At 52.9% G+C, this 17825-nt stretch overlaps 4 protein-coding genes across 4 annotated transcripts; 1 reads left to right on the top strand and 3 right to left on the bottom strand.

Moving 5' to 3' along the window:
- Positions 1-1608: 1608 nt before the first annotated feature.
- MIND_01258400 (uncharacterized protein) lies at positions 1609-2916 on the bottom strand (the record flags this gene model as incomplete). The annotated part of the gene is made up of 4 exons (XM_037369068.1): positions 1609-2079; positions 2139-2379; positions 2432-2822; positions 2868-2916. 4 exons carry the CDS (start codon positions 2914-2916, stop codon positions 1609-1611), a joined length of 1152 nt encoding a protein of 383 aa, XP_037214274.1.
- Positions 2917-3174: 258 nt separating this feature from the next.
- On the bottom strand, positions 3175-4729 carry MIND_01258500 (uncharacterized protein; the record flags this gene model as incomplete). Its single annotated transcript, XM_037369069.1, has 6 exons — positions 4655-4729; positions 4452-4593; positions 4033-4410; positions 3956-3980; positions 3669-3909; positions 3175-3621 (listed from the first exon to the last, which is right to left on the bottom strand). The coding sequence occupies exons 1-6, from the start codon at positions 4688-4690 to the stop codon at positions 3175-3177; spliced, it is 1269 nt and encodes a 422-aa protein (XP_037214275.1). The 5' UTR covers positions 4691-4729.
- A 98-nt stretch (positions 4730-4827) lies between these two features.
- Positions 4828-6210, bottom strand: MIND_01258600 (uncharacterized protein; the record flags this gene model as incomplete). Its single annotated transcript, XM_037369070.1, has 4 exons — positions 4828-5307; positions 5359-5599; positions 5648-6080; positions 6126-6210. The coding sequence occupies 4 exons, from the start codon at positions 6208-6210 to the stop codon at positions 4828-4830; spliced, it is 1239 nt and encodes a 412-aa protein (XP_037214276.1).
- A 516-nt stretch (positions 6211-6726) lies between these two features.
- MIND_01258700 (Oxidored-FMN domain-containing protein) lies at positions 6727-8084 on the top strand (the record flags this gene model as incomplete). Its single annotated transcript, XM_037369071.1, has 5 exons — positions 6727-6996; positions 7053-7314; positions 7371-7550; positions 7599-7903; positions 7953-8084. The coding sequence occupies 5 exons, from the start codon at positions 6727-6729 to the stop codon at positions 8082-8084; spliced, it is 1149 nt and encodes a 382-aa protein (XP_037214277.1).
- Between the last annotated feature and the right edge of the window lie 9741 nt (positions 8085-17825).

Raw genomic sequence — 17825 nt, forward strand, 5'->3', positions numbered from 1 at the left:
CTTTGTACTCAATCTTTATGTAACAGTTTCGATCAGAACTAGCAATTTTCGATGTTTGTACGTGGGTTCTTATAGCTTTTGGATGGCCTGCCGAAGGGCGACAAGCTCGTAGTCATTGAGTGGAGCATATTTTTTCTGACTTTACCGTGACTTGGAACCAGTCACTCAGTGCTTCGGAGAGGTCTTCTTTGCCCCAGCTTTTCATTGCCCGAAGCTTTGCGATGGTGTCGATGCCTCGATGAATGAACAAGCCCTGTCGATCGGAGAGGTCGATTTCAGGTCGGATATTTGCGAGGAATTCGAAGAGCGATGGCATCTGGTTGGATGTGGTAGGATATTTTTTGGGAGAGGCTGCGCGGCGCGAGCTGATACGGCATGTTCTACTAGAATTACTGCTGTTAGACGGGGACAAACGATCCGAGTCAGCATCGCGGGCGGGAACGTGATGAGAGCGCGGCGGACAGTCAGAAAGGTCAGGCTCGCTCAGGCTGTCCCAATCGGCAGCATTTTGTCCACTTGCATGCATACTAGTAGTCTTCCCCTGTTTCCCAGGAGATCGCTCGTATGGGTTGAAACGAGGTGTCTTAGCACGCGAGGTGGAACGGCGGCCTGGATGAGGGGAAGGAGAGTGTGTGCGGATCAATTCTGCGAGTCTGGCTTTGTCGACGAATTCATGGTCTCTCGAAGGATCATCGAGATCTGAGCCTTTGGCGTTGGGGATGTTCTTCACTGCTCGACAAATGGGCGAGTTTCCTCCAGGACGCGACCGACCAAGAGCTTCTGCCACAAGGTCGTACTTCCATTTTTGTTCGTGGTAGAGAATTCGACATAGGGCGCGGTCCGAATGGGTCAGCTTAGGAAATCTGGAGCATCCAAGTGATATTTGATCAGACTGTGGGTATATTTGCCCAGATTGCCACGAACCTTGGACTCTGCGTTTTCGCAGCTCTCTGTTTCGTTCCGGTTGGACGAGGGTCCGAGTCTGAGTCTAAATCACTGCCAACTGACTCGCTCTGGACGCGTTCTGGTGGGCTTTCTTTGTTGAGTAAATCTCGGAGAAGATCCTTGTTGACAAATTGCTTGTCCGTCGTGACAACGTCTGTCCCGTCCACATAGTACGACATTGTCCGCCCACCTTCGACTCGTGTTTTAAGCTTAACATTCTTCAGTGCTCGTGAGACTATCTCGCGAGGTATGCCTGTTTTCTCCCTGATAACCGAATATGACCAGTCGTAAGAGTTGAACAAGATGCGACAAAGTGCACGTTGCGCTCTCAATGCCCTTTCTCCCTTGACGTCCTTACCTTTGAAGCGGGAGTCTTGGATTATCGGTTGGGGCATCTGAGAGGAGTATCTGTGAGTGGCGGTAGACTGGTCCTCACTGTACTGGCTATGCTCCACTGACCTTCAAGATTCCCTACTCGACGCAGCCCACCGCAGGCAGTATGAACCGTGAGGCTTGAGACTGACTCACAATAGGATGATGGCAGAAATTTTCAACCTTGATTGCCTCCGAGATCACAGCGCTGCGCATCACGAGATCTCGAATTGTACAATAACTTTGTTTTGAATAAGCAAGCAAACATTCATCGATCGAGGTCAAGCACGTCTACAGCTTCCGGATTGCCTGTCGAAGCGCGACCAGTTCGTAGTCACTGAGCGGGACGAATCCTGCCAACCCTTCCCCAGTTTTGAACCACTCCCCGAGTGCTTCACGCAAATCAGCATCCTCCCAGGTCTTCAATGCACGCAGTTTGCTAACCGTGTCGATACCCCGATGGATAAACAAGCCGTGGCGGGAGGACAGATTGATCTCAGGCCGGATGTTTGCGAGGAATTCTGCGAGCAGATGATGAGCGTTATTGGATTCTGGACGGCAGCTATCTGCATAATTTTTCCGATGCGCGGAGATTTGAAGAGGACTGGGCGAGAATAAATTTGCCTTGGCTGGAGCAATGGGAATGCTGGACACCGTTCGGTACTCCGCGGCCCGACTAGGATTTTTTCTGTTGGAAGTGTTGTATGGCTTGAACCGCGAAGAATTTAGATACGATTGGTTGGGAGTCGAAGGTACATGTTGCTAAGAAGAAATTTTCAGTTAACAACTCACACTGGCAGTTGAAGGACGAAAAGGCGAACCTTTTCTTTCCCCACTGCTGAGTGGGAGACTTGGTTTGCAATGAGCTTGGCGAGCTTTACTTTGTCGACTATCTCGTGGTCCTTCAATACATCGTCTGAGCCCGGTTGATTGACCGCTTGACACACTGGCGAAGGACCCCCTGGTCGAGGCATCCCGAATGCTGTTGCCATCCGGTTGAACGACCAACCATAATCTTTGCGGAGTATACGGCACAACGCTCGATCAGATGCGGATAATTTGCTGTAAGACATATAGTGGTGAGCATAGTAAAGAGATTCACGGGTAAACAAACTTGGTTGGGGAGTTATGTGCTTTCGATGATGGCTTCGGCGAGATGATGACGACAGGGTTAGGAGTGTCCGATTCGAGTTCATCGAGCTCCGACTCATCACCATCGTGACTTTCGAAGGTACCATACTCGGCAAGTAAATCCGCCAGAAGATTCTTGTCGACGAAGGTTTCGTCCTGGGTAATATCGTCGCGGTCGTGCTGAAGCCATGGCTCCTTCGAGCGAGTTGTTTCGAGCGTGTTCTTCAACGCGCGACGGACCGTACCGTCGGCCATGCCGGTGTCCTGTATGATCTTGGCAGGCGACCATCCTTTCATATAGAGAATTCGACAAAGAGCGCGCTTTGCCCTATGTTCGTCGACGTTCTGGTCTGTGCCGTTCGATTTCTCGACACCTGGATAGGATGAGGCAGAGGGTAAAAGAAAAGAGATACGCATACCTTCATTTGCATTTCCCATGCTTTGATTTGGTCGTGGCTCCAGCTGCATCTCAAGTGGAGAACGGTAAGAGAAATGACCAGCCTTTTATATGGGCTGCGCAGGGAAAGGTCTAGCCCGAAACGGTGTCCACGTTTCTTCTGGAAAGCTTCATATTCAACAGTTTTGAATACCAAACGAATAGGCTCGCAGGGGTCGATTCTGAGATAGTTTTGAGATGCTCAGGTCACGCCGTCACATCAACCATAAAACAAGTCAGAAAAGCAAAGAAAAAACATTCATGGACTGAAATACAGAGCTCAGATAGATCTACAATTTTCGGATTGCTTGCCGGAGAGCGAGCAGTTCGTAGTCGCTGAGCGGGACGAATCCTTCCAACCCTTCCCCAGTCTTAAACCACTCCAGCAGCGCTTCACGCAAATCAGCATCCTCCCAGGTCTTCAACGCACGTATTTTGCTAATAGTGTCGATACCCCGATGGATGAACAAGTCGTAGTGGGAGGAAAGATTGATCCCAGGTCGAACGTTTGCGAGGAATTGTGCGAGACAATGGGCGTTATAGGACTCTGGACGACAGTCATCTGCATGATTAGTCGTCGCATGCATTTGGGGAGGACTGGGCGAGAATATGTTGGGGGAAGCAATAGGAATGCTGGAGACCGTTCGATGACTCGATTTTTTTCTGGTGGGAGTGTTGTATGGCTTGAACCGCGAAGTATTTCGATCCGATTGGTTAGGAGTCGAATGCACATATTGCTAAACAAGTCTCAATTGCCAAGTGGTTAAAAACCGAAAAGGCCAACCTTTTCTTTCCCCGCAGGTGACTTGGAGACTTGATGTGTAACGAGCTTGGCGAGTTGTATTTTATCGACTATCTCATGGTCCTTCGATACATCGTCTGAGCCCGGTTGCTTGACCGCTTGACACACTGGCGAACGACCGCCTGGTCTAGGCGCACCCAATGCCGCTGCGAGCTGGATAAACGTCCAATGATGCTCCTGTCGGAGTATACGACACAAAGCTCGTTCAGAGGCAGTTAATTTCCTGTAAGGGGTTCAGTAATGACAGCAAAGAGGATGCATACCCATGCCTCAGCATCGTTTTCGACTTGTCTGCTTTTGATTCATTTGAGTCTGTTGATACTATAATGGGTGATTTCAAGCACACCTTGTTCTGAGCTTGACTTGGTGCCATCGTCAGTATCAGCTGCCATATATGTAGGACTGGTTATCCCACTGTCGCGGTTGGCGCCATACTTCGCAATCAACGCCGCTAGAAGGTTCTTGTCGACGCAGTTTTCATCCTGGGCGACATCGTCGCGACCTTGTTCAATTATTCTCTCATCCACGCGATTTATTTCGCGTATATTCTTCAACGCGCGGTAGACGGTCCCTGGTGTTATACCCGCGTTCCGAACGATATCAGAAGCTGACCATCCTTTTCCCTCAAGAATGCGACAAAGGGCGCGCTTCGCTCTGTATTCGGCAGTATCGCTTCGTCCTTCGTTTCGCATGGCTGCAAATTTTGAGGTACTTGGCCTCATGCCTAAAGACAGTCAGCGACACAAGGGACAGCAGCCTGGCTACCTTCGTCCTCACTCCCGTCCCAACTAGCACTCTGACTGTGTCGTGGCATACACAGCTGTCCGGTGAGGGCACGAGATACGACAGGCTTTTTATACGGGCTGCGCAGACGAAGACCTAGCCTGAAACGGTGTCCAGATTCCTTCTGGAAAGCCTCATATTCAGCAATTTTGAATGGAGTTCGGGCGGATAAGCTTCTTGCTGACGCAGTCGTCTTCAATTTTGGAAGTAGGTACTCGCATTGAACAGTGAGCTTGGGCGAACGGAGCTAATCGGAGTCGGTGTCAACTGGGAAGATCACGTTGTCACATCAACAATTCCAGTCTTTACAGGATGCAAAAAAAAACATTCATGGATGCAGACTGCATCAGTGTTCAAGCTACAATTTTCGGATTGCCTGTCTCAAAGCCAGCAGTTCATAGTCACTGAGCGGGACGAATCCCGCTAACCCCTGCCGCCAGTGCCCGATTTGGAACCAATCCTTCAACGCTTCACGGAGATCTGCATCCTCCCAGTTTTTCATCGCACGCAGTTTGACAATCGTATCAACCCCTCGATAGAGAAACAAGGCAAGATGACTAGACAGATCAATTTCGGGTCGGATGTTGGCGAGGAACTCCCTGAGCGAATAGTCGATAGTATGTGCTCCTCGATCGTGAGGGTTACGGGCGTTGTAGTGTGTGTAGTAGTGAGTTTGAATCGGGTAGGTTGAGCTTGGGCCAGGCACCTGCCTAAAGGCTTGAGACGTGACACCAGTTCTTTCTTCTGGATACTGCGCCTCCGGACTGGGACTGGCAGATATGCCGTGTGGCGAGTGGCGCAAAGTATTTGCTTGCGATTTGTTGACATAATGAACACGCTATTGGACAAACTTGAACTTCATTGTTATGCAACGATGAAGACGACAAACCGGTCCTTTTCCCACTGGTGGATGGAGGACTTCTCTTGCAATAAGCTCTCTAAGTCTGGCCCTGCTAACAATATTTTCGTCTTGAGAGATATCGTCTGTGCTCGGATAGTAGTTCACCGCTCGATACACCGGAGAAGTGCTGCCTGGTCGCCTGTATCCAAAAGCTCGGGCGATCTGCTCATACGACCAATAACGACGGTGGAGAATTCGGCATAACGCTCGGTCGGAAGCAGTTAGTGTTCTGGAAAGGAATTTAGTTCAGATATGCAACTGGAACAAACAAACAAACCTGTTCGTGGGATTTTTCGCTATGGCAGGATTAGGCGCTGAATCCGGTTCAGATTGGTCCTGTTCCGACTCAGAACTGGCATCGGCGCATTCATTGGTCACTCGAGACGTATTGACATTGTTTGCGGTCAAAAATGCTAATAACCCCTTGTCGACGAGTTTTTCGTCCTGTGTGACGTCGTCGCGGTCGAGTTGAGTTCGTCGCACAGGTTTGCCATCGACCATACGAACCAACTCGAGAGCATTCTTCAAGGCGGGGTAGACAGTCCCTCCGGTTATGCCGGTTTCCCGAGTTATATCACTGGCTGACCACCCCTTTTCATGAAGGATGCGGCACAGGGCACGCTTTGCTCTATATGCATCGGTGTAGGATTTGCTTCGTTTTCCAGCGCCTCGTCGGATGACTGGGCGGTTTTCGACCCTTATAGTGATTTCTGGAGACAGTGAGCAACAATAGAAAGATCATATTTGGGGACCACCTTCTTTTCCATTCCTGTTCTGAATAGATTGGTCGGGATTCGGACTAGTAGGAGGGCTTTCGCTTGGATTTCGCCGCCAGTGCATGGTTGACCGATGAGGGAAAAACGCGTCGAAGACCCCAGTTGTTATATGTGCTGCGCAGCTGAGAGCCTAGCCAGAAATAGTGCCCACGTTTTCTGCTGGAAACTTTGTGCTCGAGTTTGAGAACTCAATGGAGAGCATTCGAATGGAAACAATGGATAAACTTTCTGTTGGTGTATTCGCGCTATGCAAATAGCTAGATAGCGGAGTTGATTTCCGCATTGAAAGTGCCAGTTTGGCGCTGGTGTGGCACAATTTTGAGTTGAGCGGGAGTTGAAGAACCAATCTTGATGCGTCACATTGATGCGACAGTGACGATTTTGCTACAAACGACGATAAGCTCGCAACAAGCACACGGATTACGCAGAAAGAACGTCCCGGTTCGGAAATAGGCAAAAGGGTCTCGCGCCATCCATCATGCAGGGGAGAATTCTCAGTCTGTCGCCATCTTACTCATCTGCTGATACATAAAACTCACCAACCATAGTCCCAGGCACTTTCCCTTGAACCTTGACTGCTATGACCAGCCCCGGCTCGAAGCTCTTCACTTCCGTTGGTGTTGGCGCGATCAAGACTGGGCACAGGGTTGTGCTTGCGCCGTTGACGCGCTACAAGGCGGACAAAGAACATGTGCCCTACCTTCCGCTCGTGAAGGAGTATTACACCCAGCGAGGCAGCACCCCAGGCACGCTACTCATCACGGAGGGCACGTATATTGCTGCAAAAGCTGGTGGCTACGCACATGTTCCAGGTATCTGGAGTAAAGCCCAAATCGCAGCCTGGAAGGAGGTATGTCTTGCGACGATTGCAATCTTTTTCTAAGCTGGAGCTGAAATTCTTCATAGATAACGGACTCTGTTCACGCACAAGGGTCGTTCATCTTCCTGCAGCTCTGGTCAATCGGACGGGCTGCCGATCCGGCTCAACTTCTGTCCGAGGACCCAACTTTCTCCTACGTCTCGGCGTCAGATGTTGGGTACACTTCCCGACCTGATGGACCCCTTCCACGACCATTGACGATAGAGGAGATTAAGGAATACGTTGAGCTCTATGCTCAAGGCGCGGCCAACGCAATCGAGGCTGGCTTTGATGGTGTAGAGGTTCATTGTGAGTCCTGAACCACTTTGTACTTGTGTTGCTTTTTTGGATTAATATACCGCTAGCCGCCAACGGATATCTTCCTGATCAATTCATCCAAGACGTTACCAACAAGCGGACAGACGATTACGGAGGCAGCATCGAAAATCGGTCCCGCTTCGTGCTCGAAATTGTCGAAGCAGTGGTCAAGAGGGTCGGGGCTCAGCGGACAGGAATACGACTAAGCCCCTGGGGTCACTTTGGTGGTATGTGTGTCCTCCCATCATTTTCGGGAATTATCAACTTGCCTGTAGAAATGGGCATGAAGGATCCGATTCCACAATTCTCGCACGTTATCTCGTCTTTAGCTGCAGCTTACCAAGACCCGCCACTGGCTTATCTGCACCTCGTTGAACCCCGTGTCCATGGGAACATTACCCGCGACCCGAACGAGGTTGGCGCTCACGAGTCCAACCTCCCCTTCAGAAAGCTGTGGCGCGGCAGCGGACGGGTGACCCTTCTTGCGGGCGCGTTCACTAAGGACATCGCGAACCAGACGCTGGAGGCAGAGGAGGACGAGACACTGCTCGTCGTGTTCGGTAGGCATTTCATATCGAACGTGAGCTTGGAACTTGTTTGCCTTTTTCTTTTGGCTGACTTTTGCGTAGCCGGATCTTCCTGTGCGTCTTCAGCGCGATATTCCTCTCACGCCGTACAACCGCGAGACATTTTATCTTGTTGGAGAGAACTCGCCGAGGGGGTATACGGATCCGCCATTTGCTTCGCAAGAGGGGAACTAGAGCATGAACGGGCTGGTGTAAGGTGGAATCGAATGTTTTTCAAGTGTGTATGGGAGTACTCCATAGACTTTGTACCCAAGCTGGTCACATAGACCTGTTGACTATGGAAGCTTGGAACAGTATCGGAAGCAAGTACTTGTGAATGTTATGTCATGCCGCAGTCCACGGGATGGCGATTTTCTTATATGTGGAACCAAATGTATTCTGAGTAATACTAAAGCTAGTACCCACCCATCGTCGCTCGGCGAGTCACGCGGGTGCACGATCTAATCGCCCCAGAGAACATTGTAAGGTTGTTGGTGGCGGGGAGCGCAATGACCCCGCCTGACGTACTGTGGTTCCCCGTGACTGTGCAATCTCCCCCTGACATCACAAAAACCGGCGGAGTGATGTAACGTGCCAACTACGTAATTGTAACGCCTGCAAGGCCTTGTAAGCCTCCACAATGGTAGTCGCCCTGTTATACTGACGGTATATGGAGATCTTGAAACTCAAAAACCCCAAAAAACTCTTTATATACCCAATTAGGCTTCCATCGTCCTTGTATCAAATTTTTAGCCTTGCAGCTTTTCACTACCCTTCAGTTACTAACAAGCACGTCCACCCCTTGCTACGGATTGTAGGGCATTGTCCAACTCAGAAACTTTTGTAAGCGTTTCATTACGTTCTCAATATCTTTCGGAGATTACGAGAGTTTTTTTGCCTTATTAGGCGTCCCAAATCTTACAGATAGGTATAAAGGGTCAAAAATCCCCATCGGCACTTGCAAAGGTAGCCAAGGATAGGTGAAGGATACGAGAGGTGCTCCACGTTCCAAGCCCCAACAACCACTCGGTTAGCCATCCCAAATCTCATCAAATGTTCTCGGACAGTTTCAAGTTATTGTTGGGGTGGATTACGAACGGTGGATTATAAACAGTCATAGTATATAGCGGACACGGTTACGGTAGCCAGAGAAGTATAAATGTCAAGGAAAGTCGCGTGGAAAGAGAGTGGGATATGACGCGCCCAACGAATAGCTAAACGACTAGTAGAATAAGGCCAGAAGTTTCAGTCCAAAATCACGAATCCTGCGCAAGGTGAGAAAAGAGATGCATGCAGAGCGTGAACCCACAGAGAGCTACGCGCGAGTAGAGTTAGTAACGTCTTGTAGCGCGCGACGGCGGCGCTGAGCCACGGCTTCATCTTCACTATCTTCCTCTTCGCCCGCTCCATCTGGCCCATCGTCCTCCAGATCACCAAAAACACGCCTAAAGTAATCAGATTGAAGCCATTAAAGCCAGTGAAGGTACTCGGTCAGCCAATCTAAAGTCTCCTTGCCCCATTCCGGGCGATCGGGGTCCGAGTCATCAGCAAACGCCGCCAAAACCTTCTGATATAGCGTGGTGAATTTGTACTTCTTGGTTTCTTGAGTTACCCATTGAGGCACACTGCTTATTGCAAGTCGTATCTGAACAGTTTCAGTCTCGAACGGATGCAAACATACACATTACTTGGACCACCACGTAGGCGACGATATGTGCAGTGACGCGACGCAAATTATGGATAGAGGCGAGACAACCCAGTGATATTTCCTCGTCGGCAGCGTTGCTGGCGTCCGAGCGTGATATTAGTAGGAGGCGGATACCCTGGGGTCACTGTGACGCAGCTGCGAAAGGAGCCTTCGCGAGAAGAAGAGAGAAGGGGATGTTAATCCAGAAGGGGGTCGGACCGCCGATGGCATCCAAAGGCGGCCCGACTAGCGACCCGTAGCCTACGGCGAGGAGGGAGCAGTTGCGCGTACTCGGGCGGTCGGGACGGGTCCGCGAGAAGAGATGGAAAGACGATAGAGAAGTAAAGAGTTAAGTTGCTGCTACGTGACCTAGTCACGTCTACCGTTACATAGCATGTGACTACTGGTCATGTGTCTACTTGATATCTGATAATCCAAAGTGCGAGTTCTGAGTCGTATAGAGTAAGGTGAGTGATAGCCCGTTACAGAGCCCCCCACGACGAAGAGTCGCCGCTAAACTTCCGGGTTCCGCCGTAAGACCGAGGCCGCCCAAGGGGAGGAAGCTGCTATTCCCTCGAGAGTCGCGTTTGTTCCTGACCCGTCTTCCTCGGGTCCGTCCACCTCCATATCCGATCCATCTTGTACTGGTGTGGGAGGAGCTTGAACGGCCATTCCCTCGGCGGGACCGAATGACCCGGCCCAAGCGTGCGGAGCGAGAGGGACCAAAACACCATTGACAACCATATGCCCTGTCGAGACGAACTGAGCCTGAACGGGCCCAATGCTGTCAGCGGAATCCAGCGACGGCATCCTCAGCTCCATTGAATTCAGGGGTCCGTCATCTCTTACGTCGGGCATCGGGGCTGTATCCGTCTGCGACGATCCCGTGGACTCCTGCTTGTGGAGAGTCTCCCTGCTGTACAGACGCCACTAGGGTCAGCGTGTGCGACCCGAGTGCCAAGGTCACTTGTTCTGGCCCGGGCATCGAGACATCGTCGCTAGTTGTAGTCAGGACCGTCTCCGAGGGGTCTGCCTGCGTCGGTGCAGAGAGGGTCAGCGTATGAGAGCCGAGCATGAACGAGGCTCCGTCTGGCACAAGTGGCAGGATTCCGGCCACCTGACCTTCCGATGGCAACGCTGTCGTCGAGGCGGGCCCTTCGTTCATCGATAATTGATACGACCCGAGCGCAAAGGGACCTAAATTAGCCCGCACGACCCAGCCGAATCTCTCTTTCGATCCGACGCCGCTCATCACGGAGGAGCTTGCCCGGATTGTGCTTTCCCCTTGGTCTGATCCGTTCCTGTAGGCCCACCCCCATCCTCTGGGACAAGGAAGCCGTCGGAGCGCCTGTCGCGGGCGTCAGGGGAGCCTGCGCCACCACCGCCGACTGAGTCAACGAAGCCGTCCCTGATCCGCTGTTTGCGGGGATCGGAGCCGGGGCGGGAGCTGGGACCGAGGCCGAGGCCGTAGCTGGGGCCGGAGGAGGTGCGGAGGCTGGGACCAAGACCGAAGCCGTGGCTGGAACCGGAGCGGTGCTTGCGACAGGAGCGAGGGTCCTCAAGGGTGTGGGATTCCCGGATGGCGCGGGGGCAGACAGCGAAAGATCTGACGCTCCTTCGGAGGTAGCGTCGGCCCGAGGAGCTGCAACTGTGGAAGGTACTGCTTCCGCGCGGGGTTCTTGAGCGGATAATCGGGCCTCCCGGGCTCTGGCCTCCCGAGCCAATCTGAATTCTCGAGCACCTCTGGACTCAAGCCTGTTATACGTGTCGGTAACAGAACCGGAGATACGGTCGAACTCTTCTCTGTCCAGGTAGCTGAGGGAGACCCAATACATCTCTCGTTCGAGAAAACCCATCGCCGTCGTCGTTGACAGATCCCATTTCCATGACCACGCTATTCCCGGCTAATAGCACTAGCACCAAATCAGCGACGTTACGGACTCTCTGGATGACTTCGAGGTTGTAGAACTCCTCAGCTGAGAGAGCATCGCTACCCCGCACTTCTACGCGGAAGGTGGCAGGTCTGGGCTCGGGTAGATCGGAGTCGAGGAGATCGCCGTAATCGGACATTTCGTCCAGGTCCATTGCGTCAGCTGCCACGGCCATCTTACCCTTCCCTTTGTCAGACGGGGGAAAGGGTCCTTTATCGTCATCGTCGTCCTTGTCGTCCCCGGTGAACGGCCGGGTAGGCCTATCCGGATCGTCCAGTGCAGCCAGCTGATATGGTCTTGGAACTGGGGCCGTTTCAGGGGCACTCGCTTGCAAGCCAGTGGTGCTAGCAGTTCGAAACATCCAGTACGAAGGGCGGGATGGCATCCAATTCCCGTATTTGTCCCTGATGACGTAATCGCATCTCGGCGCGGGCATGCCGTAGATATCAGGCCGGACTACGCCCTTAGGGGTCTCGTATCCCAGGATAATGAGAGTGCGACGGTTATCGCGATCGAAGAAGGTGCTGTTGGGCCCCCCATCTGTGCCCGAGTTACGTCCGACCAACTCCATTCGTTTCCTCTCGTCTTCCCCAATACCCATGACGAATCGCTGCAGCTTGCCGAACCCTTTTCGCATCTCGATCAACTTCGGAGGGCGAATCCAAGGGACCCTCCCCGGGTAAAGCGAGACGCGATCCCATTCCTTAGGCTTATAGTCGTCTCGCAAGGGATTGGCGGTGACAGCAGGCCTCCGGCCGTCACTGGGCGTATGAACGTCAATTAAGCGAGCTCTCCGCATCACGTCTTGGTCCCTTTTGTTGGCAGGAGGAGGAGAGCGACGAGGAGCTGGGTCGTCCGTAGGACGATTCCAGTCCTCTGTTGAGGGCGCCGGATCGTTCCAAGTAGGAGGTGTTGTCGGCCAGGAGGAACCCCAGCCACCAGTGTCGTCATTCGTCACCGTTTTCAAGCTCGAAGGGCGCGAAGACTTCCAGTTCATCTTGGGATTGTCCGGCCAATCGCTAACGACAGGGCGCTTCTGCCAGAACGAGTACTGCCCGGGTTCTCGGTAGCTAGGATCAGCTAGCTTCTCTCCCTTTGGGTCAGGAGGAGGAGCAGAGCCTGACTGTAGTTTGCGGGGAATCGATTGTCTGGGCAGACTAACGCCGTCTCGAGGTATTTCGGAGTAGGGGTTATGATTGATCATGTCGGCGGTTTCAGTGCCTTCTATGAAGCTGGATTGAACGAATTTGTGCCTAATACCCGCCGCTTTGTCCTCCGGTATCCGGTGAACTACGAAGCAAGGAATGCCGGCTCGGATCATACGGTCGAGACGATCCTTAGGGTACCCATTAGCCCAGAAACCCATGAATTCGTCCTTAGGGTCGGAGATCTCGCGGTCAGGACCTCGTGATAGATCTTCCATCATAGTGTCCATCATATCGGCCCAAGCCAGCATTTCTCGCAAGGCGTAAGTCATTTCGGAGTATTTGTCGAAGATGTCGTCCCAGCTTAGAGCAGTACCCATAGCTCTCTTGAGTGACCAGAACGAAGTGACATCCGGCGGAGGAACGCGCAAATCGTCGGGCCAATGCTTGGCGAAGGGCAGGCGACAGCGGTGCAAGAGTTAATGCGATTGACGACGTAATTGTAGCATTCGATTAGGCCGTCAACGCCCTTGTCGGTGAGCGTACCCTTGTCCTGGGTCATAGGCCTCCATATTTCGGTCAAAGGTCGGAAAGCCGGTGACCACGGGTCTTCTCGTTTAACCGATAGGGGGACTCGGAAGAATGCGAAGAGAGGAGAGGATCGGGTATAGATGTACTGCGGGCCGGATCGGGGATCGAATCTTCCCCAAGTGGAGTCATAGCGGCGTGCCTCGGCATCCGAAGGCGGCCCTACGTCCACTGCAGGAGGGATACCGGGTACAAAGACTGAGCGTCGAGAGTTAGGGGACCACAGTTCGTATAGATCATCCAGGATTCGAATCGTTCGATGGCTAGTGTTGCTGAATACACAGAGGTACCCGTAGGCAGCCGACATCTGAGTGTTGATAGCTGGACCCGGCCCATAGCCCGTTGCTGGACGAAGACGGGGTTCTCGGAAGCGAATAGACGAGTGGTATTTGATTAAGGACATTTCTGAGGAGGGAGGTTAGTTTGTGGATGGCGGGCTCGCAGCGTGGCGGAATGCCAGCGGACGCTGCGAGCTTACCGTGTAGGAGAGTGGGATGAAGTGGTCAAGAAGGAAGGAGAAAATGATGTGACTCGTCACAACTTCACTATTTGTAGCCATCGTCACGTGAGCACTACCCTATTCAGCGAAGCTTGTGGTCGCAGGTACTCCCTTTTCAAGGCAGGAGCGTTGCGCAAGTCGTTCTCCGAGACCCAGCTATCGTCGGACGGGTCGTAACCAACCCAGCGCACCAAGAACATACGGTATTCTTGGCCCTTCCGTTTCCGGATACGGTGCCCCAGGATCGCTTCGACCTCGAACTCCTCCGTAGGGGATAAGTAATCGCGAGTGTCGGGCAGAGACACTCTCTCGCCGAATCGTCCGTCCGACTTGTGGTATATCTTCAAGTGTTCCAGATTAAAGACGGGGTGCATGTTGTAGGAATCGGGTAAACGCAAACGGTACACCACAGGGTTGATCTTTTCCAAAACTTCGAAGGGGCCTATGGTGCGCTGCACCAGCTTTGACCCCACCCGCCACGTCCACTAACTCTAGCGAGTGCGGATTCACGAGTACCCAATCACCTTCTTGTATAAGTTCAACTGGCCTCCGATGCTTGTTAAAAGCTCGAGCCTGCCTCTCTTGAGCGAGGATCAGCGCGTCGCGGGCGAATTGGCGGTGTTCATTGAGAGCATCCGTGAAGTCAGTCTCCTTCTGTCCTCTGACGAAAGGGCGAACGACGGGGTCTGTAACAGGAAGCAGGGATCCTGCCTCCGTTCGTGGATGGTACCCCATCAGTAGGAAACTTCGGCTTGTACCCCGTAGACGAATGAACGTTCCCGTTATAAGCGAAGTTGATTTCACCCAGCCATCGGGCCCAAGAAGTCCGATCCTTAGCGACGTAGGCTCTCAGCATTTGTTCCAAGAACGCGTTCACGATCTCCGTTTGACCATCAGTTTGCGGATGGTGTGAAGTTGATAAAGCCATCCGGCTACCGTACTGGGCAGTGACGGCTCTCCAGAACGCGGTAGCCCAGCGACGATCTCTGTCCGCTATGATTCGTTCCGGCATACCGAAGCGATTCACTACATGGTCGATGAAAAGCTTAGCAAACCCTTCTTGTGATAGCGTTGTGTAGGTTGGGATGAAGATAGCGTATTTCGTGAGTTTATCCACGAAAACTAGGATAGCCGTGAAGCCCTCTTCCCCAGACGGAGGGAGTCCGGTGATCATATCCATAGAAATAGTCGAGAAAGGCGCCGCAGGGACGTGAGACGGGCGGAGTCCGCCCATCTTCTTCCTGTGGTCTGACTTGATCTTCTGGCATACATCGCAAGTCTTTGCAAACTCCTCCACGTCCTTGGCCATCGAATTCCAGAAGAACAGCTCCTTCACTCTCAGGAGTAGCTTGTAAGGGCCCACGTGCGCGGTCTCGCCAACCGAGTCGTGTACCCAACTTAGCACAAAGGAAACTTTTGACTTGGGTACGCATAAGCGCGTGGCCCAATCCGGCGTCCACGAAATATAACAGTCCTTCCTTGCTTTTCTGGAACCGAGATGGGGTAAGGACGACGTCCGGATGCGCTATCTCCTCAGCGTATCTAGCTCGGAAGTAGGAGTCGTCTTGATAGCCTTTAATGAACTCTTGCTTAAATTCGGGAGATAGAGCCACCAGTAAATGAGATCTCTTGTTCCAGTCTTCATCTCGGTCGACGCCTTCTTTTGCCTCCTTAACTCCGACGGGGTAAGTCCACGCATCTCCTTCTTGGAAGGGTAAGTCGTCATTAACTTCCGCGGGTTCAGACGGCTCGACGGTAGGAATCCTTCCGTCGCCCGCTGAGTTCGCCAGAGATCCGTTCTCTTTGACTCCATTAACTTCCCCGGGTTCAGGCGACACGACGGTAGGAATCCTTCCGTCCTTAGCTGGGTTCGCCATCTCCTTAACCTGTCGACGCGTCATCACCAACGCCTCTTTATCCACTATCTCATCCCACCAGCTGGCCATGAATGATGCTCTGGCCGCTGGGGCGAAAGAGCCCTTCTCCTCGAGTTGCTCTGCCCGCTCCCGTTTCTCCTCATCCTGAATGATTGCTCTCTCCTCGTCCCTTACGGGCGAGTCATGATCGGGTATGCGAGGCAGTCTCGATAGCGGGTCCACGTTCGAATGGATCTTCCCCGGTCTGTGAATGATCTGCAGCCCGGGATAAGCAGCGAATACCGCCCCCCAGGCCGCCAGCCTTCGATTCATGTTCTCGTATACCCTCGCCCATTGTAATGCCGCGTGATCGGTGACCAGGACCACTTTCTCCCCCTCGATGAAAGGCTGAAATCTAACCAGCGCTTCCTTGGCCCCTAAGGCTTCCCTTTCTGTCGCGCTGTAGTTCCGCTCAGCCGATTTCAAGGTCCTGCTCCAGTAGCATATGACTCTTTCCACGTAGACTTCCGAGGACTCGAAGTCGCTTGACCATTGCCCGTCACTGTAGCAATCCTCCTCGAGTTCTTTGATGAAGGAGGGGTATAGCCTTGGGATCGGATCTCCAGACTCCCAAGCTTTTGCGCAACTTATCGAAGGCTGTCGTGCCCTTTAGATCGCTGACTTTAATCTTCTGTACTTGTTGCAAGCTGGCGCCGATAGCCACGTCTGATGCATCAGTGTATAGACGGTATGGCTGACCACGGATGGGGTGACCCAGTACCGGCGCCACCGAGAGCGCGTCCTTGGCATCCAGGAACGCTCTTTCGTGTTCCGCTCTCCACTCCCACTTAGCTCCCTTGGCGAGGAGGCCGAACAAGGGTTTGACGATGAAGGCGTAATATGGGATATACATTGAGAAGTAGTTCGCCATGCCGAGGAACTTCTGTAACTGGTTGACCGTCGTCGGCCGAGCCAACTCCTGTATAGCTGCCACTTTTTCCCGATGAGTCGACAACCCCAGCCGTGAAACTTTCTGGCCTAGCAGGAGTATAGAGGTGTAACCAATAAAGCATTTCTTCGGTTCGAGCGTAATGCCTGCCCCTCGTATGGCCGTAAGAACTTGGTCCAGGTGAACCAGGTGCTCTTCCCAGTCCTTCGAAAAGACGACGATGTCGTCGACGTATACCAGCGCGAATAGCCACAGAAACGGAGCTAGCACTCCCTGCATGATTCGTTGGAAGATTGAAGGCCCATTCCGCAATCCAAACGGCATCCGCCTGAATTGCCATAGCCCTCGGTGAGTACGGAAAGCAGTCCTCGGCTTAGCTTCGTCATCCATAGATACTTGGTTGAATCCAGCGAGCGCGTCAAAAGAGGATAGGACCTGTGATCCCGAAAGAGCCTGCACGATCTCGGACTGGCGCGGGATAGGGAACTCGTCCGCTACAGTAGAAGCGTTCAGCTTCCTGTAGTCAACCGCCAACCGCGGCTTGCCGTTGCGGGAACACCACTACACAAGGGGCTCCCCAGGGACTAACGGATGGTTCGATAACCTCTCTTTCTATCCACAAATCCATCTGCTTGTCGATGACTAGTCGTTTCTCAGGGGAGGCCGCGTATACGGGCAAGGAGACCGGCTGTGTACCTTCCTTTATGGGAACCGAAGCTTGCTCGGTAACGTGACCCAGTCGGCCTCCCACGCCGAAGGCCGCGGCGTTCTTCCGTAGCACTTGTTGCAACCGGGGTAGGATATCGGCAGGCACATCCGGGCCTAGACACACCGCTTCGGCCACATCCGCGTTCTCGTCGCCGGCATCCGGCTCCGGAACGGCCGTGGTTTTAGGACCCCACAGCTCCTCGTCTGGGTCGTCATTACTCGGGACTGCTCTAGAATCTTCAGGAGGGACGGCGCTTCGCTCTGCCCTCGGATCGTCAACGGAGGCAGTGGCGCGGATGACTCTAGTAAGAGCTTCCGCACTCGCGGCCATGCGACTCAGTGCTTCTTCGTCCTGAGGCCAATCTTCGAAAGTCTCTGGGTTACGGAGGATGCCGACTACATCCCCCGCGCGAACGAACCACGGTTTTGTGCTGGTGTTCGCTATCGGTACGAAAGGGACGTCCTTGGAAATTAGGGTCGTAGGAGCGGCCATGACACTACCATCGTCCATGGTCAGCAGTATCTTGTCGACTAGCCAATTCTGCCTCCCTTCCATGGGAGCCACGACCCGTA

Source organism: Mycena indigotica (assembly GCF_014461135.1).
Source record: "Mycena indigotica strain 171206Taipei chromosome Unknown Mind.scaff0013, whole genome shotgun sequence".
NCBI classification, from domain to species: domain Eukaryota; kingdom Fungi; phylum Basidiomycota; class Agaricomycetes; order Agaricales; family Mycenaceae; genus Mycena; species Mycena indigotica.